Below are 15,536 nucleotides of genomic sequence, written 5' to 3'. Positions count from 1 at the left end.
GCAGGAATATTTACAACTCTAAAGTCTGACAGCAACTCTAAAATTCGTGCTGGTAAATATTTACGATGCAGAACTCTAGATGTCAGTGTCGTACAACGACGACGTACAACGGCAACGTGATGCGTTTTGTGTCTTTCGGTGTAATTTGGCTCTTCGCGCTTGCAGATTTTGGCTGAATTTTACGTTTTTTTGCGAGTTCTAGTTTCTTTATGACAGTTCCCTATCCCTAAATTTCGCAAAATCACAGCTGCGTCTTACAGAACAACTGTACCAAAAATGAGTTCAAGGCAGTCCCTGCCTAGAGATCATATAATCAGTGCTGGTTTTAAGGGATACCATGAGAGCTACAGCCCCAGCCCCAGTGCTTATGATAGCCAAAAGGAGCCCCGAGTATAAGACTAATAACAGAAAATTGTAACGAGAACATCAACCATGCAGATGTTTTCGGCCCCGGGGCCGGCAGTCTCTAAAACAGCCGCTGCATATGAAGTCTAATGTAACATGTCGACAGATTTTATGCTCAATATTAACAAATCATCTATATTTAACTCCCCCCGTGTTTCCTTTTGCATTATGAGAGTTAGATCTTCAAACAGTTTTTAGCGTCGTGGCTTTTTCTATTCAACAGCATTTGAAATTGTCTCAATCTACACTTAATCGATAACATAATATTGAATACTAATTAAGGAAAACAACCAAAATTTTTTAGGAGTCTTACAGGTGGCTACATAAAGTGATAGCAGACAATTCCATTTTGAATTTACGATACATATTGAGTTTGTATAATCTAACTGATCATATTTTTGGTGTCATCAACAGAAGAGGTGGCTTTGTGCACAGGTGAAAGGTAGTGAAATTATCACAAGGTATATTTGTGAATAATCAAATTAGACAAGTTGATGTTTGTTAGCTTAGAATGATTGACGAATTAAAGCAAGATGACAAATAAAGACAAAAATGTTTCTAGATGTATTTTTAAATAAATTTTCCTACTGCGCAAATTTGACAACTCTTTTATTTTTCATTTTCAGTGAATTTTTAGCTTCAAGCTAGAAAAATGTTTGCTTTCATTTTAAAGAAGATTAAATTACAGTAGTTTTTTGCAAGAATATGATTTAAATAGGAAGGTTTTTGTTTGCAGGGTCTTACTGCTTATTAAAGCCAGAACTGAAAGATTTTGTTTCCTTTGCTATTTTACCTAAAAGCCAATACAAATCTAGTTTGTGTTGACATATTGTATGAAATGACTAAACGAATGATAAGGGTGTCAACGAATATTCCTCGTTTTAATTTATAATTTTTTCTTCTTGAATGGTAACCTAGTATTTTTGACTGCTTTCCTTTTTTGTATTTTCATTTTTTCATGTAATGGCCTTGCGATATTCATGCTAATCTGTTCTCCATATTATCGTCATTGTGGATTTATAGTTGAATATTTTGGCATGCAAAATAAGGATGCTTATACGGTAAGCCATTCATCTGGATGTAAAAAGGTTCACATTGATCAAAACTTTTGACTAAATTCCAAAAATTTTGTACAGAACATTGTTAAAATTTACTTGATGCTAATATTTGTTCCAGGTTACTAAACAAAAATAATTAGCAAATAAGGGTAGGATGGTCCTCAGAATGTTTTACCATTGTCAATCATAAGACTGAAGGTGGTGTTCTCTCATCATTTGAACCATTTCGTTTTGGGCTGTAGGTGCGCCAATCGCAAAAACGGCCATAGATAAAACCCCAACCGTTTGTGAGGGGGTTGAGAAGAAGAACAATGGCCTTCTTCCGCCGACTAGCAGCACCTTGTTCATGCAAAAAGTCGCAGCCACACGGCCATTAACTAATGCACGAAAATAAGTAGAAAGTCAGCATGCATGTAAATAAAAATCCCTGAAAATTTCTAGACAAGGGTTGGGTGGGCAGGGTCGCAAAGGAGAAACCTTTCCTCTCCAAAGTCCAACTTCAAGTTGTCGTGCAACGTGTGAGAATGAAACTGTGCTAAGACAAAGTTTATATACCCAAAGCCAATGCACACTTGCACGCTGGTTGCTTTAGCCGTATAAAAAACACAATGTAAAGCTTACTCGAGCACTGCTAAAATAAACACAAACTCCACAATTGTGCAATCTGTGCCCAAAAACAAAAGCCCAAGGGGCACCTAAAAGGCGTACCCTGTCACAGATTAAACGTGATTAAATTTCATTTAATCAAGCTAAAACATGATAATGGTGACACGTAAATAGTTTAAAGCATTAATTCACGTTTTCCTCACAAAAATGATACTAAAAACTTCAGATACCACGGGAAAGCAAAAACGTAGGATCAGATTATCGTCCTCCAAAGCTAATCTTTGTACGAAAGGTCTGAGTAAAAACAAATAGGACGAGCGAAACTTCGTATTTTGATTTGGATCGAGAGTGATGTTAAAAAGAAGATGAAAATTTAAGATTCCAACTGTCAAATTTACGATGAAAATTTACGATTCCAACTGTCAATCAAAACCTGCCTGCAACGTTACCACCGCAAAACAAAACCTTACTTTCATCATTTACTAGTTGGAAAGACGAGTGAGCAAAAATTTCAAATGAGTGAGGCCACCCCCGCATTCGAGTCAGGTAGCATGCGTTATGATAATTTTGTTCCCTGTGCATGCTCTTTGACTACTGGATGGAGGGTTGCCTCACTCACTAAAGAACTTTTCCTTGCTCCTCCCCACAAAAAATTACCTTGGAAAGTTAATTTTAGCTAATTGCCTGGGAAAAGGGCTGAAATGACTTTTCCACGATTATCTAGTTAAATATCTTTCGACTCTCGACTCATTGCGAAACGTAATATATAATTCACTGTCCCTTTTTCTTCAAAGCTGTGTATGCAGAGCAGTGCATAATTTGAATAGGACTGTTCTAGCAACTCCCCCATTTAGTACGTATACTAACGTACGTATATTAGGACTTTAAAGAGGCACAAAAACGATTTTAACGAATTATTTGAATGTTTTCGTATATATTTCGTGCAGGAATTAAGTTACAATTCTTTCTTAATTAGTGCCAGAAAAGATAACTAGTGCCAGCAAAGATAATTGATAAACGAAACAACGAAGTGGAGCATTTTAAAAGAATTATAAGCTAAAAATTAAAATATTTTTACAAGTATTCATTAGTATAACCATGTGTTTTTTCTCCAGCTAAAAGCAATGGAAGAAGCATTAAGGTAAGTTTTTGCTTTGCAAATTTTCAAGCAGTAAGCTTTAAAGATTAGCTATACTGAAACAACAAAATATGCTCAAACAAAATACGCTCAAATAAAATATGCTTTTAACTAAACATATGTTAAACGTTAAAGGACAAGTGACAGACTTTTCACCCTATCTTTTCTTTTAATTAACTAATAGATCATCATTTAGAAGTAAGTTTTATCTGGTTTAGAACAAAAAATTCTAATCAGGGGGCACAGAGGGCGCGATTTTGCTTTTTATCACGTGACCCGATGACGTACATTGTGATAACTCGGAATTTTCCTGTCATTAATAGAGAATTTACGAAACACGACGCGACAGGTCCAGACCAAATGAATTCGTTTAGAACTGTGTTGTAAACGTTAATGTTGCACTGTATACCAGTAGCAACACTAACAAATTATCACAATCTACGTCACGGTGTCACGTGACTCATTTCCCGCCATAATTTGAAAAGGGTTTTTAAGTAGGAAAATGAAATCAGAAAGGAAAAATATTTCAACAACACTCTCATACAGCATTTTACTTTAAGTTAAAAGAAGAAAAAAATTTGGCGCCAAAAGCGTGTCACTTGTCCTTTAAGAAGATGCACCAAAAGGCTTTTTCTATATTGACTGACAAACATAAATATGCTGTATATAAATTCCAATTTGATTAGGTATCATTATAAAACGAGTTGTTTTGAAAAGTCCCGATCTATAATTCAGGATGTAACATACACAAAAATATCAATTCTTTCAAGAGAACATTTGAATATGGCTTTTTATAGTCAAACAAAAAGGTTTTTGGCGATTTGATAATCAGAACAGCCTTGACAAAATTGATTGAACATTTAAATTGGATCTAAAGAATCTGCGTCTAGTTTTTGCCTTGTAAGAAAAACAATCCAGTACATAACGAAACTAGTGAAATTAGAGAATGCGGCAGCATCGATAGGTATAATTCGCAAATTCTCTCGAAATAATTTCATCAACAAACTTAGAGAATTGAATCTTTTATTCTTCTTTTTACAGGATATTTTTGGTGCTCAATTCCTTGCTTTCAGTAAATGGAAGAATTCTACGTATCCCGTGCATGATTGATGCTGTATTTGATGTTGTTTTTTTTGACAAACGCTTACAAGGAAACAGTCTGGCTGTTTTCAATAGTATTGATGACCAAGGTTGCACGTTGAAATGCGCAGAAAACCATAAATGTACATCATACAATTATCAATGGATGGACAAAACATGCGAAATTCATCAAAAGCATGTGCAACAGGATAATAGCACCGATCTACTGGATGCCAATGGTTGGATTTTCAAAACAACCAACTACAGTAATAAACTTGTAAGTGTTGTTCAATTATCCATAGCATAGCATAGCATAGCATAGCATAGCATAGCATAGCATAGCATAGCATAGCATAGCATAGCATAGCATAGCATAGCATAGCATAGCATAGCATAGCATAGCATAGCATAGCATAGCATAGCATAGCATAGCATAGCATAGCATAGCATAGCATAGCATAGCATAGCATAGCATAGCATAGCATAGCATAGCATAGCATAGCATAGCATAGCATAGCATAGCATAGCATAGCATAGCATAGCATAGCATAGCATAGCATAGCATAGCATAGCATAGCATAGCATAGCATAGCATAGCATAGCATAGCATAGCATAGCATAGCATAGCATAGCATAGCATAGCATAGCATAGCATAGCATAGCATAGCATAGCATAGCATAGCATAGCATAGCATAGCATAGCATAGCATAGCATAGCATAGCATAGCATAGCATAGCATAGCATAGCATAGCATAGCATAGCATAGCATAGCATAGCATAGCATAGCATAGCATAGCATAGCATAGCATAGCATAGCATAGCATAGCATAGCATAGCATAGCATAGCATAGCATAGCATAGCATAGCATAGCATAGCATAGCATAGCATAGCATAGCATAGCATAGCATAGCATAGCATAGCATAGCATAGCATAGCATAGCATAGCATAGCATAGCATAGCATAGCATAGCATAGCATAGCATAGCATAGCATAGCATAGCATAGCATAGCATAGCATAGCATAGCATAGCATAGCATAGCATAGCATAGCATAGCATAGCATAGCATAGCATAGCATAGCATAGCATAGCATAGCATAGCATAGCATAGCATAGCATAGCATAGCATAGCATAGCATAGCATAGCATAGCATAGCATAGCATAGCATAGCATAGCATAGCATAGCATAGCATAGCATAGCATAGCATAGCATAGCATAGCATAGCATAGCATAGCATAGCATAGCATAGCATAGCATAGCATAGCATAGCATAGCATAGCATAGCATAGCATAGCATAGCATAGCATAGCATAGCATAGCATAGCATAGCATAGCATAGCATAGCATAGCATAGCATAGCATAGCATAGCATAGCATAGCATAGCATAGCATAGCATAGCATAGCATAGCATAGCATAGCATAGCATAGCATAGCATAGCATAGCATAGCATAGCATAGCATAGCATAGCATAGCATAGCATAGCATAGCATAGCATAGCATAGCATAGCATAGCATAGCATAGCATAGCATAGCATAGCATAGCATAGCATAGCATAGCATAGCATAGCATAGCATAGCATAGCATAGCATAGCATAGCATAGCATAGCATAGCATAGCATAGCATAGCATAGCATAGCATAGCATAGCATAGCATAGCATAGCATAGCATAGCATAGCATAGCATAGCATAGCATAGCATAGCATAGCATAGCATAGCATAGCATAGCATAGCATAGCATAGCATAGCATAGCATAGCATAGCATAGCATAGCATAGCATAGCATAGCATAGCATAGCATAGCATAGCATAGCATAGCATAGCATAGCATAGCATAGCATAGCATAGCATAGCATAGCATAGCATAGCATAGCATAGCATAGCATAGCATAGCATAGCATAGCATAGCATAGCATAGCATAGCATAGCATAGCATAGCATAGCATAGCATAGCATAGCATAGCATAGCATAGCATAGCATAGCATAGCATAGCATAGCATAGCATAGCATAGCATAGCATAGCATAGCATAGCATAGCATAGCATAGCATAGCATAGCATAGCATAGCATAGCATAGCATAGCATAGCATAGCATAGCATAGCATAGCATAGCATAGCATAGCATAGCATAGCATAGCATAGCATAGCATAGCATAGCATAGCATAACATAACATATTTTCAATTTTGGGGATTCTTTGCTAATAACACTTTTTTAACTATCTAAGATTGGGCCAACGTGCAACAGCCTGAAGCCTTGCGATCCGGAAGATTTATGTCTGGATACATGCAGCCCGCCTTTCTATGAGTGCATTCATTGTCAATCTCATTATCCTGAGCTCAAGTGTATAAAGCAGGCAGGTAGGTTTATGAAATAGCTGTTGTTTTTACTTATGCGTTGAATGCAAGAAGAAGATGATAAAGTCGAAAATTTGAAAACATTAGCCCGTCCGATTTTTCTACCCAAAAACTACGGATTTTTTAGGTAATATTTGATTATCTGTTTCGTTTATAAATTTCAAAATTTTGGTAAAGCATTTTACAAAGCATTCGATTTTTGACTAAACTTTATCAAGCTAATTATAGAGAAATTCCTGAAGAGAATGATTTTTTAATTTTCCTAGACGTGAATGCCTGTGCTAGCAACCCTTGCAAACATGCTTCACAATGCTTGAACAAAAGTTCGGATTATGAATGCACGTGTCTTGAGGGATATACAGGGAAAATTTGTGATATCGGTATGAGTCTTGTTTATTTACTCAATAATTTGTTTGATCAAAATTCTTGTCAGGCTATAAACTGTTGTGTGATAATAAATACTACTGAAGGGTTGTTTTTATATCGTTTTTATGATAAATCGCAATACTTTATTTGATATGACTGCTAACGGATACGTTTTGTTTTCCAAGTTGCCGTAGACACATTAACATGGAACTTGGTAAAACCCTTGGCACATTTTGACTAGTCCCTTATCAACATAAATGAGCTACATTTATGTTCTTTGCTAACCATACATCACCATAAAGCGGTATGAAATATTGTCTTGCTCATACGCTAGTCTTGGGTGATTCACTCGTTAACCCAGACCCTGGATATGATCTGTAATAAGATATAGCATCAAACTAAACAAGGGCCTTTTGCTGAAAAGACAAGTATCTATTTTTATAACAGTTCAACCTCAATGAGGTCATTTTAAATCGGTGTACCTTGGCCTACGGGCTAGAGCTTTTCATAACTGCATGGTTTTTCACTTTGCAAAGTGTTTGATTATAAAGCTTTTCATAACCTAAAACAATTTAGGAAGATAGTCAAATATATTGTAACAGGTTTTTCTCTACTTTTTAAAATTTCAAGTAAAGTTAAATTAGGTATTCTTTCATTCAGTCAAGATTGGTTTTAAAGGCGTCCTGGATTTAAAAAAAGTTATTTCCACAGATATTGATGAATGTGCAAGTCTTCCATGTTTTAATGGTGGTACATGCTCGAACCAGATTGGGAATTTCGTCTGCCAATGTTTTCAAGGTTACACAGGGATCCATTGTGAACAAGGTAATGGCAGGATGGAAACCAAAATATTTCACTTCTTATCAACGAGTTCTAAATCATTAATATATATTCACATCAACATTTGAATGTTAAAAAGTGTAGAAAACAAGATGGTATAAGTACTTAAATGTAGAAGTCTTCCTTAAGAAAATGAAAGCAAAACATTTTCATTGAATAAAAGCTGTCTTACAATGAGATAACTAGTTCTAACTGCTACTACTAATAAACACAAAGTTTAAGAAGCAGTAACATCACTTCTTGCAAAGATTGCAACTACCCTTTTAATTTGGCCTGAAATTTTAGAGTTTTTAAAATTGTGTACGTCTCAATTATTTGTTGCCACTACAACGTTTGCACAGAAAGGAACCAGCCTTTTTATTGATCTGGAATTTTAGAGTTTTTTTGCTGTAAACTTTGTATGAATTATATGTTGTCATAACTTTCTGTTTCTTTATATCAAAGCACTTGATTCTCTTTCTCAAAGCAAAAAATACCTTTGCAAGAAACAATATATATCTATGTTAAGTGGCGACGCCAAGGGGTGGTAGGAGGTGTAATTACACTTCACTTTTCTGAAAACATGGTCTACCTATTTCTTCTAAAAACGGATCAAAAAGCGCTGGGTAGGGGTAGATGAAAATTTTTTAAGAAAGTTAACCTGGTACAAAGAAATAAAAAGAGGCAAAAGGGGCATGGTTTTGCTGACCACGCCCATAAACCGCCCACTCTGTAGTAGCTGGCACTGTCTATGTTTATTTTTTTGCATTATGAAACGTTTGAAACACTAAAGATGTTGGTAGAAAAGCATACTCATGTAAAGGCGTCCTGTTTTCCACCTTTTATGTGGCATTAAAACTGCTGATAATGAGTAAAGCTACATTATTGAGAACTCAAGCCTCTAACTCTGTTCAATGCTTGGTAGATAGTAAATTTTTTTTTGCTGCAAATACTTCAAGATATCGACGAATGCCTTGATGGAGCACACCAATGCCATACAAAAGCATATTGCAAAAATACCTTTGGCTCTTTCAATTGCGAGTGCTGGGCAGGCTACAGTGGAGATGGCATCAAGTCGTGTATTGGTAAATATACCTCAATACTTAAGTTCCCATGCTATGCGCAGAATATATATCAAACGTGATTATTAAGCAAAAATATACTGTGTTAAAGTTTTTACAATCCTAGACAAAAGTGCCACAAAACACAATATACAATCCCTTCAAATGTTAATTGGAACACAGAGCAACTGGTGTTGCATTTTTTATTTTTTCTTAATTTCTTTTATAAAATATCATCAGCTTCCAACAAACCAATGTTGACCAAACTTATTTTCAATTCCATTACCTTATTTCATAAAAAAAGCTGACATAGTTTGTAAAAGAAGAGGGGATTGCCAGACTTTCTCTTGAAAATTAGTGTCAACGCTCTTAATATTAATTTATAGCTCCCAGTGAATGAAGAAAAACAGGACCATATTTGTATTCCCAAACAACGTTTGTTGTTTTGGCTTGGTATAATAACATTGAATCGAAACCAGTCGAAAAGTATTGAATATAGGCCTATAAACGTCATATAAAACAATGTTATTATTTGAAAGAAAACTGAGCTGGCGTTTTAATTTGTCAAAATTTAGTAGCTGTAGAAATTCTAACCAGGTGTATTGTAGATACTTTGATGTTATAAGAAATGCGAGTTTTCTATAAAATATTGTTGATTAAATTCAATTATTGGTTCATTTTTAAAAGTAGTATCAACTTTATGTAAATTTATGTCTATAGTTATTCCAGTAATTTAAGTATAATTGCAATATATGATTTGCAGTAATGGTATTTGAAGAGTGTTATTTTAGATGATAATGATAAAGATATTAAAAGAACATCATTTTGTATGACAATCAAATGGGCAACAGATCACGTTATGTTAAGAATTGTCCCTACATTATTTGATTATCTCTAGCTTAAATAAATTGCATCTTATTTTTATCAACATTTGCTTTTGTTCTAGAAGATACATTTTTTAATGTTTGCATGCAAAATTACATCAGTTCAAAAAATTTTTTTGCCTATAGATGTGAATGAATGCCTAGTTTCCACACACAATTGTCATACCAATGCAGATTGTACAAACACTGATGGCTCGTTCACCTGCAACTGTCAGAGAGGCTACAGTGGAAATGGTGTCACGTGTGCAGGTAAATTTTAAAATGCAAATAAAACCAAATGCTTAAATGTCATGAATTCGCTGTCGAAGTTTACTGCAAAAAATCCTAATTGTGTATCGTGTTACCTAGAATTGGGTTTGGCACGTGTTAACCCCTTCCGGCTCGTGATTTTCCCTTACCCAACTTGCCAGTTCTTGCCTTTTATTACAGCAGAAATGCAATAACATTGAAGCCTTACTGAAATATAACAGGAATATGCACAACTTTTGAAAATCTAATTAATCATAAATTGAAAAGTCCAAGATAAATGAGGAATTGATGAACAGAACACCGAAGATGATAAGCAGGTCATATTTTGGCCTCTTGGCCTTAACCACAATCTACAATTTTCCTAAATTAAACAGCTTCCAGGGACTAATTCTATAATTTTAGATTTTTGTCGAAAATGGTGCTATCATAACGCGCATGGTTCCCACATTTTGGAAAATTTCAAAATTTTTCAGTTCAAGAGTTATGGCCTTTTTAATATATAAAATGCTTTTTTGCAGTCAATCTTCGTATGATTTACAGCACTAAGAGACCTCTTCCGTCCTTTCAAAAGGATTGCGTCCCTGCAACCCAAAAGAGTTCCGTTTTTAATGAATTTACGTTCAAGTGTGATTTTAGCTACGTAGGAAAAGATAAAAGATTGGGGGATAGGATGAAAGAAAACAAACTGAAACATCTAGATAATTCAATTAAAGACTAAGTCTATAATAACGACAAAGCCAGGTCATCTTTTCATCGAGCCGTTTTGGAATCGATCTACATACAAACGATAAAGCAGCTATGGTGTAGCTGGAAGGAGTTCGTTTTTTCTTTTGGACTCCAATGCTGATTTTCCTATTGCCATGCTATACTGATTGGGCAACTATACCAGTTATGTGCTCGCTTTAATCGATTGTCCTATTTTGATTCACAATTGGGTATTTATTTACCATCTTTTTCTTTTGAAACCATATTTTAACGTTTTATACTCTGAGAATTGTCAGACAAAAATCTTTCAGTATGTTGTGAAAGGTTTCCTTTTTTCAAAACTATTTTCAAATTTTGTACTATCCAAAGTTAGATGTATCATAATAAAATGTATTTCAATTTCTTTGCTGCAGACTTGAATGTATGCCAAGATGGCACGCATAACTGTGATATCAATGCTTGTTGCGCAAACAACATTGGTTCATTCACTTGCATGTGTAATCCAGGCTATAGTGGAAATGGTGTTAGCTCGTGTGCAGGCAATTGTGCAATTCGGCTATAGCTTTTGTTTTGCAGAGAATTACTACATTCAGAACCCCTTTTTCTTTTTAATAATCGTTTTAATTTTTTAAACTTTTGAAACCTGAAGATATGTACATAATATGTAATGATCAAAAAGCCAAAATTTGCTAAAATATTAAAATTTAAATAAACAAGGGGTTAGTTAGTAAATAGCAGAATCATACAGCTAACTTGATAGATTAGCCTTGATACCTCGATCCTTGTTGGAAATCAACAAAGACTCAGTGGATAAAATTTGTTCACATTTCCGCTAAAAATCATCAACTATGCTCAAAGAAACTGGATATACAAGCAACATTTAATGCTGCGCTGTCATTTGTTCTTTATTCCCGGACGATGATAACATTGCCATATGTTCAATGGGACTCAGGAACCTTACTCATTATTCGACGCTTATACTTTGAGGAGTCCTTGACCAAAAAAACTACAGATAGCTATGCTTCCGCATTTCTTTGCCAAATTTATGTTTTCAGTTCTAAAGGCTAATTTGGATAATTTTTTGTTTAAAACTGAGTGGTCGAAACATAAACATCAATTTAAATATTTTTCTAGAACAGCAAATTAAGGTAAGGATAAAACGAATTATCCAGCTAAAGAATCAAGTCAACTGATTGTTTACATCACAGTTTGGTCGTTTGCAAACTTTTCACATTTATCGTATTTTACTTGAATGGCTTCGTTCTAACGAACAGACTGTATTGATTGATGTCATATAGAGTTTAGCATGTCCTGTTCTATGCATGAAAGTAAATATTTAAGAAATTGCATTAATTGTTGAATTTGTTATTGCTGAAGCGACGCTTAAAAATAGCACAGTTGGAGTGAGATGTATTTATGATGATTTTTGTATTTTTTTAGATATAAATGAATGTACAGATGGAACACACAATTGTCACGCAGATGCACTGTGCACAAACACTGTGGGTTCCTTTTACTGCACTTGCAACGATGGATATGCTGGAAATGGAATCGCCTGCATTGGTATGTGCTTTGGTATTACCATTTCTTTTCTAAACATGAAAATCGTTTCTTGTGGGATTAATTTGTAACAAATTGCTTCAGATGCAAAGGACAAACCAACCAATCAATAATGAAATATGTAATAGCTACTTTTGATCAGTTAGATTAAGGACCATAGTCTGGGTAGCAGTTCATTTTTTCATTGTAGAATGTTTTGTACAATGAAACATGCTGTTTCTTCCAAATGTTGTTTTCTATCAAATTTAGGTTGTGCGATTGGAGTATCATAATTATGATTATGGCCAAATTACGTCCAGACTTCTAGTTCTACGTATCAGATTCTGTCAGCAAAGAGCAATCTTGACCTCGATAGGTTTAAAAATACACCTTTCTTCAGTTATTTTCTTCAATTTCAAAATGTACCTCTTTTTCAAAGCTTAACTGTCCTAGGTTTTAAGAAAAACCACCCCATTTTCAAGGGTTTACCGGATGTGCTTTGGTACACCTCTGAATGAAAGTGGAAACGCCGGGTGCTCTCTACCGGGATAAAAAAGCTTATTCTTTGTTCATTTGTTTCATTCCTCTGTTGAAACCATTTATAGTCTTGCCATGAGTTACTTCCTTTCTCTAGTAAATCTGCCCTTCTTTCTCCTCTAGTGAATCTGCCCTGTTTGTAAACTGGATAAAATATTTCAATTCTGCTACCTGCTTATCGTTTTTCATCAATCAGAACGTGTATATTTTTATCGTTCCTTCCATCCTTTCTCAAATCCTTTGGCATCGATGCCGTTTAATAGCCTCTTGAGGTAATTCTCTATAGCACGTAATATTTTGCCTATAAAAATGAGTGCCATGATAGCACAGACAATTGCCGTTATAATGCTCGATGCAAAGATACCATTTCATCTTTTTTCATCTTGTTCGAGCAGTATTATTCCCTAATAAATATTTGCTATATCTATCTTATGCTTCCACTACAAATAACAGTTGCAAAAGGAATGTGGGATTTTCTAAGGGACTAATTTAAAGCATTTTCTATATGTTATTGAAACATTCTTTCTTTAAAAACCTTTAGCAGTCAAAGTTGGTCTGTTTCTTCCTTTGCTAAGAATAATGCTTTCAAGGTCAACATTAATCTTGATATTCAGAATTCAAGCGATAAAGGCTCGACAAAATATTGATAGGTTCTTTGCTATATATATTCATTTGAATACACACACTGTGGGTTTTGATAAGAAACACGCTGAATGTAGGGTGATTTTTTTCAAGATATAGACGAATGTACCACAGGAGTGCATGGATGTCCATTAGGAACTCAATGCATAAACAAAGCTGGAATGTTCATTTGCACTGGTAGGTAGCAATATGCTTTTATCATAATTTCCCGTTTAAAAGTTATTTCAACTTCAAAGTTTAAATTGAGATCTAGGTACAGAAATCCACTACAGATGCATTGACTTGTCAATATCTCTAATAAATAATCTCTTTCTTATTGAAGCGTGAAGTCGCTTATCCTTACTTCTGTTACTTATCGGAATTTTCGGTTTATTAATTTAATAGATTGTAACCATATGATTAATTGAGAACTATTAATAAATAAATGAATGATCTTGTTTAGAGAGGCATATAGAGAGAGAAATTTCCTCTCTGCTTCGATTAAATCAGACTTTACAATATAATTTTTTTATTTTTGTTTTATTTTATTTTATTCTAAGGATGTGTTGACAGTGGTGGTGCAAGAACTTTTCCGATGGAACGGTTTTATCTTCTGACGGAGGGGGGGGGGGGGGTAGGTTGGCAGCAAGAGCCTGAGAATTCAGAATTAACTGATTCACAAGACAACATGATAATAGATAGTTTATTTGTTATCTTGGCTCCTTCCAAAGATTTTTCTGTATTTTAGCGTTTCTATATGTTTAGGAGTTCCTTATTTTACTAGTTGGTAAGGTCCTGGAAGCATTGTATTGTACAGTACTCCAAATAACCTGCTAAAATGGGCCTTATAGCTGAGATACTAGTGGTTTTTTTAAAATACTGCCAAGAGTAAGCCAATTGGAATTGTTTGTTTGTGAATTCTATAAGAATGTGCAAACTTGGTTCTTCTCAATTACAAAAATGCAATTATAAGTCTGTCAGTCATGGTGGACATTGGAAATTGTGCCACATGCAATTATACGGGGAAAAGAACACTTTTTTAATAATATTAGAAAACTTTAAAGTACAATTTCCAATACTCAACGCTTTGATTTGCACCAAATCAGTAGTGACAAATCTGGTAGGACATAGGAGAAGACGTTAGAAAATTGCAAGAATGATGAAAAGGTGTTTTTGATACATTCACAGCATCTTCGATTCAAGAACTAGGATGGCCTGGAATCTGGAATCCTATTCACCAGCAAAAACCTATAAATGTCTGAACAATAAACCCCCTGAATACACATGTGATTGTTTTTCCAAATTGTCAGATTTCCATACTCGCGCTCTACACAACAATGGTGCTGATCCCGAATGAGAACATCAACGGAACAAAAATCCTTCTCTTCTCGTGCAATCAAAGTTTGGAATGATCTAGACTAAAAAACAAAGTTGGAACCCTCTTTCCACTGTCTTAAACTCAGATTGCCAAATTACGAGGGACTCTAACATAAGCTATATCTATTTTTATGACTTTGGATTGAAATTTTTAAAATTATTTTAGATATATCAATATTGCAAATAGGTTTCTTTTAATAGGGCCCATTGCAAAGCAGAAAATATTTTCTGAACTGTAACCATGAATAAATATGTTTAAAATGAAAAAACACTTCAAAACGAAATGCTTCAAATGTGATACTTAGGTTGTCAATCTGCCAATACCCAACTGGATTACCTTCTTTGCTTACATGATTAAAGCATAAACACTAAGTTATGAAAATTACTGTTTACCGGTTCGTCATAAGGTGCTCGATGTCGTATATGCAGAGGTTTGCACGCTCGCAGCCGTATAAGCCCTTAGCTATATGTTCAATTAATGCAAATTCGACTGCCCTACGAATTCCAGCAAATGCTTATGGGGAAGCAGAAATGATAGAAAAGGCAGAAGACACTAAAAGGTATATCGAGATATTGCAAAAAATGGATGGGACATATTGTCTATTCGTTTCACATTTACTCCATCTAACGAGCTACAATTAATGTTTTAAGAAAGTACTTTTCAAGTCTGCTATTCAATGAGCACAGTAAATTGCAAGCATCATCAAGCAGTATAGAAAGAAGTTTACAA

At 34.9% G+C, this 15,536-nt stretch overlaps 1 protein-coding gene across 4 annotated transcripts in view; it reads left to right on the top strand.

The window, feature by feature from the left end:
- Positions 1-777: 777 nt before the first annotated feature.
- LOC135681285 (uncharacterized) overlaps positions 778-15,536 on the top strand; it is a 68,901-nt gene continuing 54,142 nt past the window's right edge. For 2 of the 4 annotated variants that reach the window (XM_089113473.1, XM_089113476.1), the window contains exons 1-10: positions 778-866; positions 3,185-3,210; positions 4,249-4,564; positions 6,519-6,651; positions 6,915-7,028; positions 7,726-7,839; positions 8,793-8,918; positions 9,905-10,027; positions 12,173-12,295; positions 13,544-13,627. In XM_089113473.1, the coding sequence (XP_088969599.1) occupies positions 3,194-3,210; positions 4,249-4,564; positions 6,519-6,651; positions 6,915-7,028; positions 7,726-7,839; positions 8,793-8,918; positions 9,905-10,027; positions 12,173-12,295; positions 13,544-13,627 (1,150 nt within the window). In that variant the 5' untranslated portion in view covers positions 778-866; positions 3,185-3,193. The remainder of the gene's footprint in view (positions 867-3,184; positions 3,211-4,248; positions 4,565-6,518; positions 6,652-6,914; positions 7,029-7,725; positions 7,840-8,792; positions 8,919-9,904; positions 10,028-12,172; positions 12,296-13,543; positions 13,628-15,536) is intronic. The other 2 variants (XM_089113474.1, XM_089113475.1) reach the window with 2 other exon arrangements.

This window comes from Rhopilema esculentum, chromosome 17 (assembly GCF_057945365.1).
Source record: "Rhopilema esculentum isolate cy_ngs chromosome 17, ASM5794536v1, whole genome shotgun sequence".
NCBI classification, from domain to species: domain Eukaryota; kingdom Metazoa; phylum Cnidaria; class Scyphozoa; order Rhizostomeae; family Rhizostomatidae; genus Rhopilema; species Rhopilema esculentum.
This window is presented reverse-complemented; position numbering and strand designations above follow the sequence as displayed.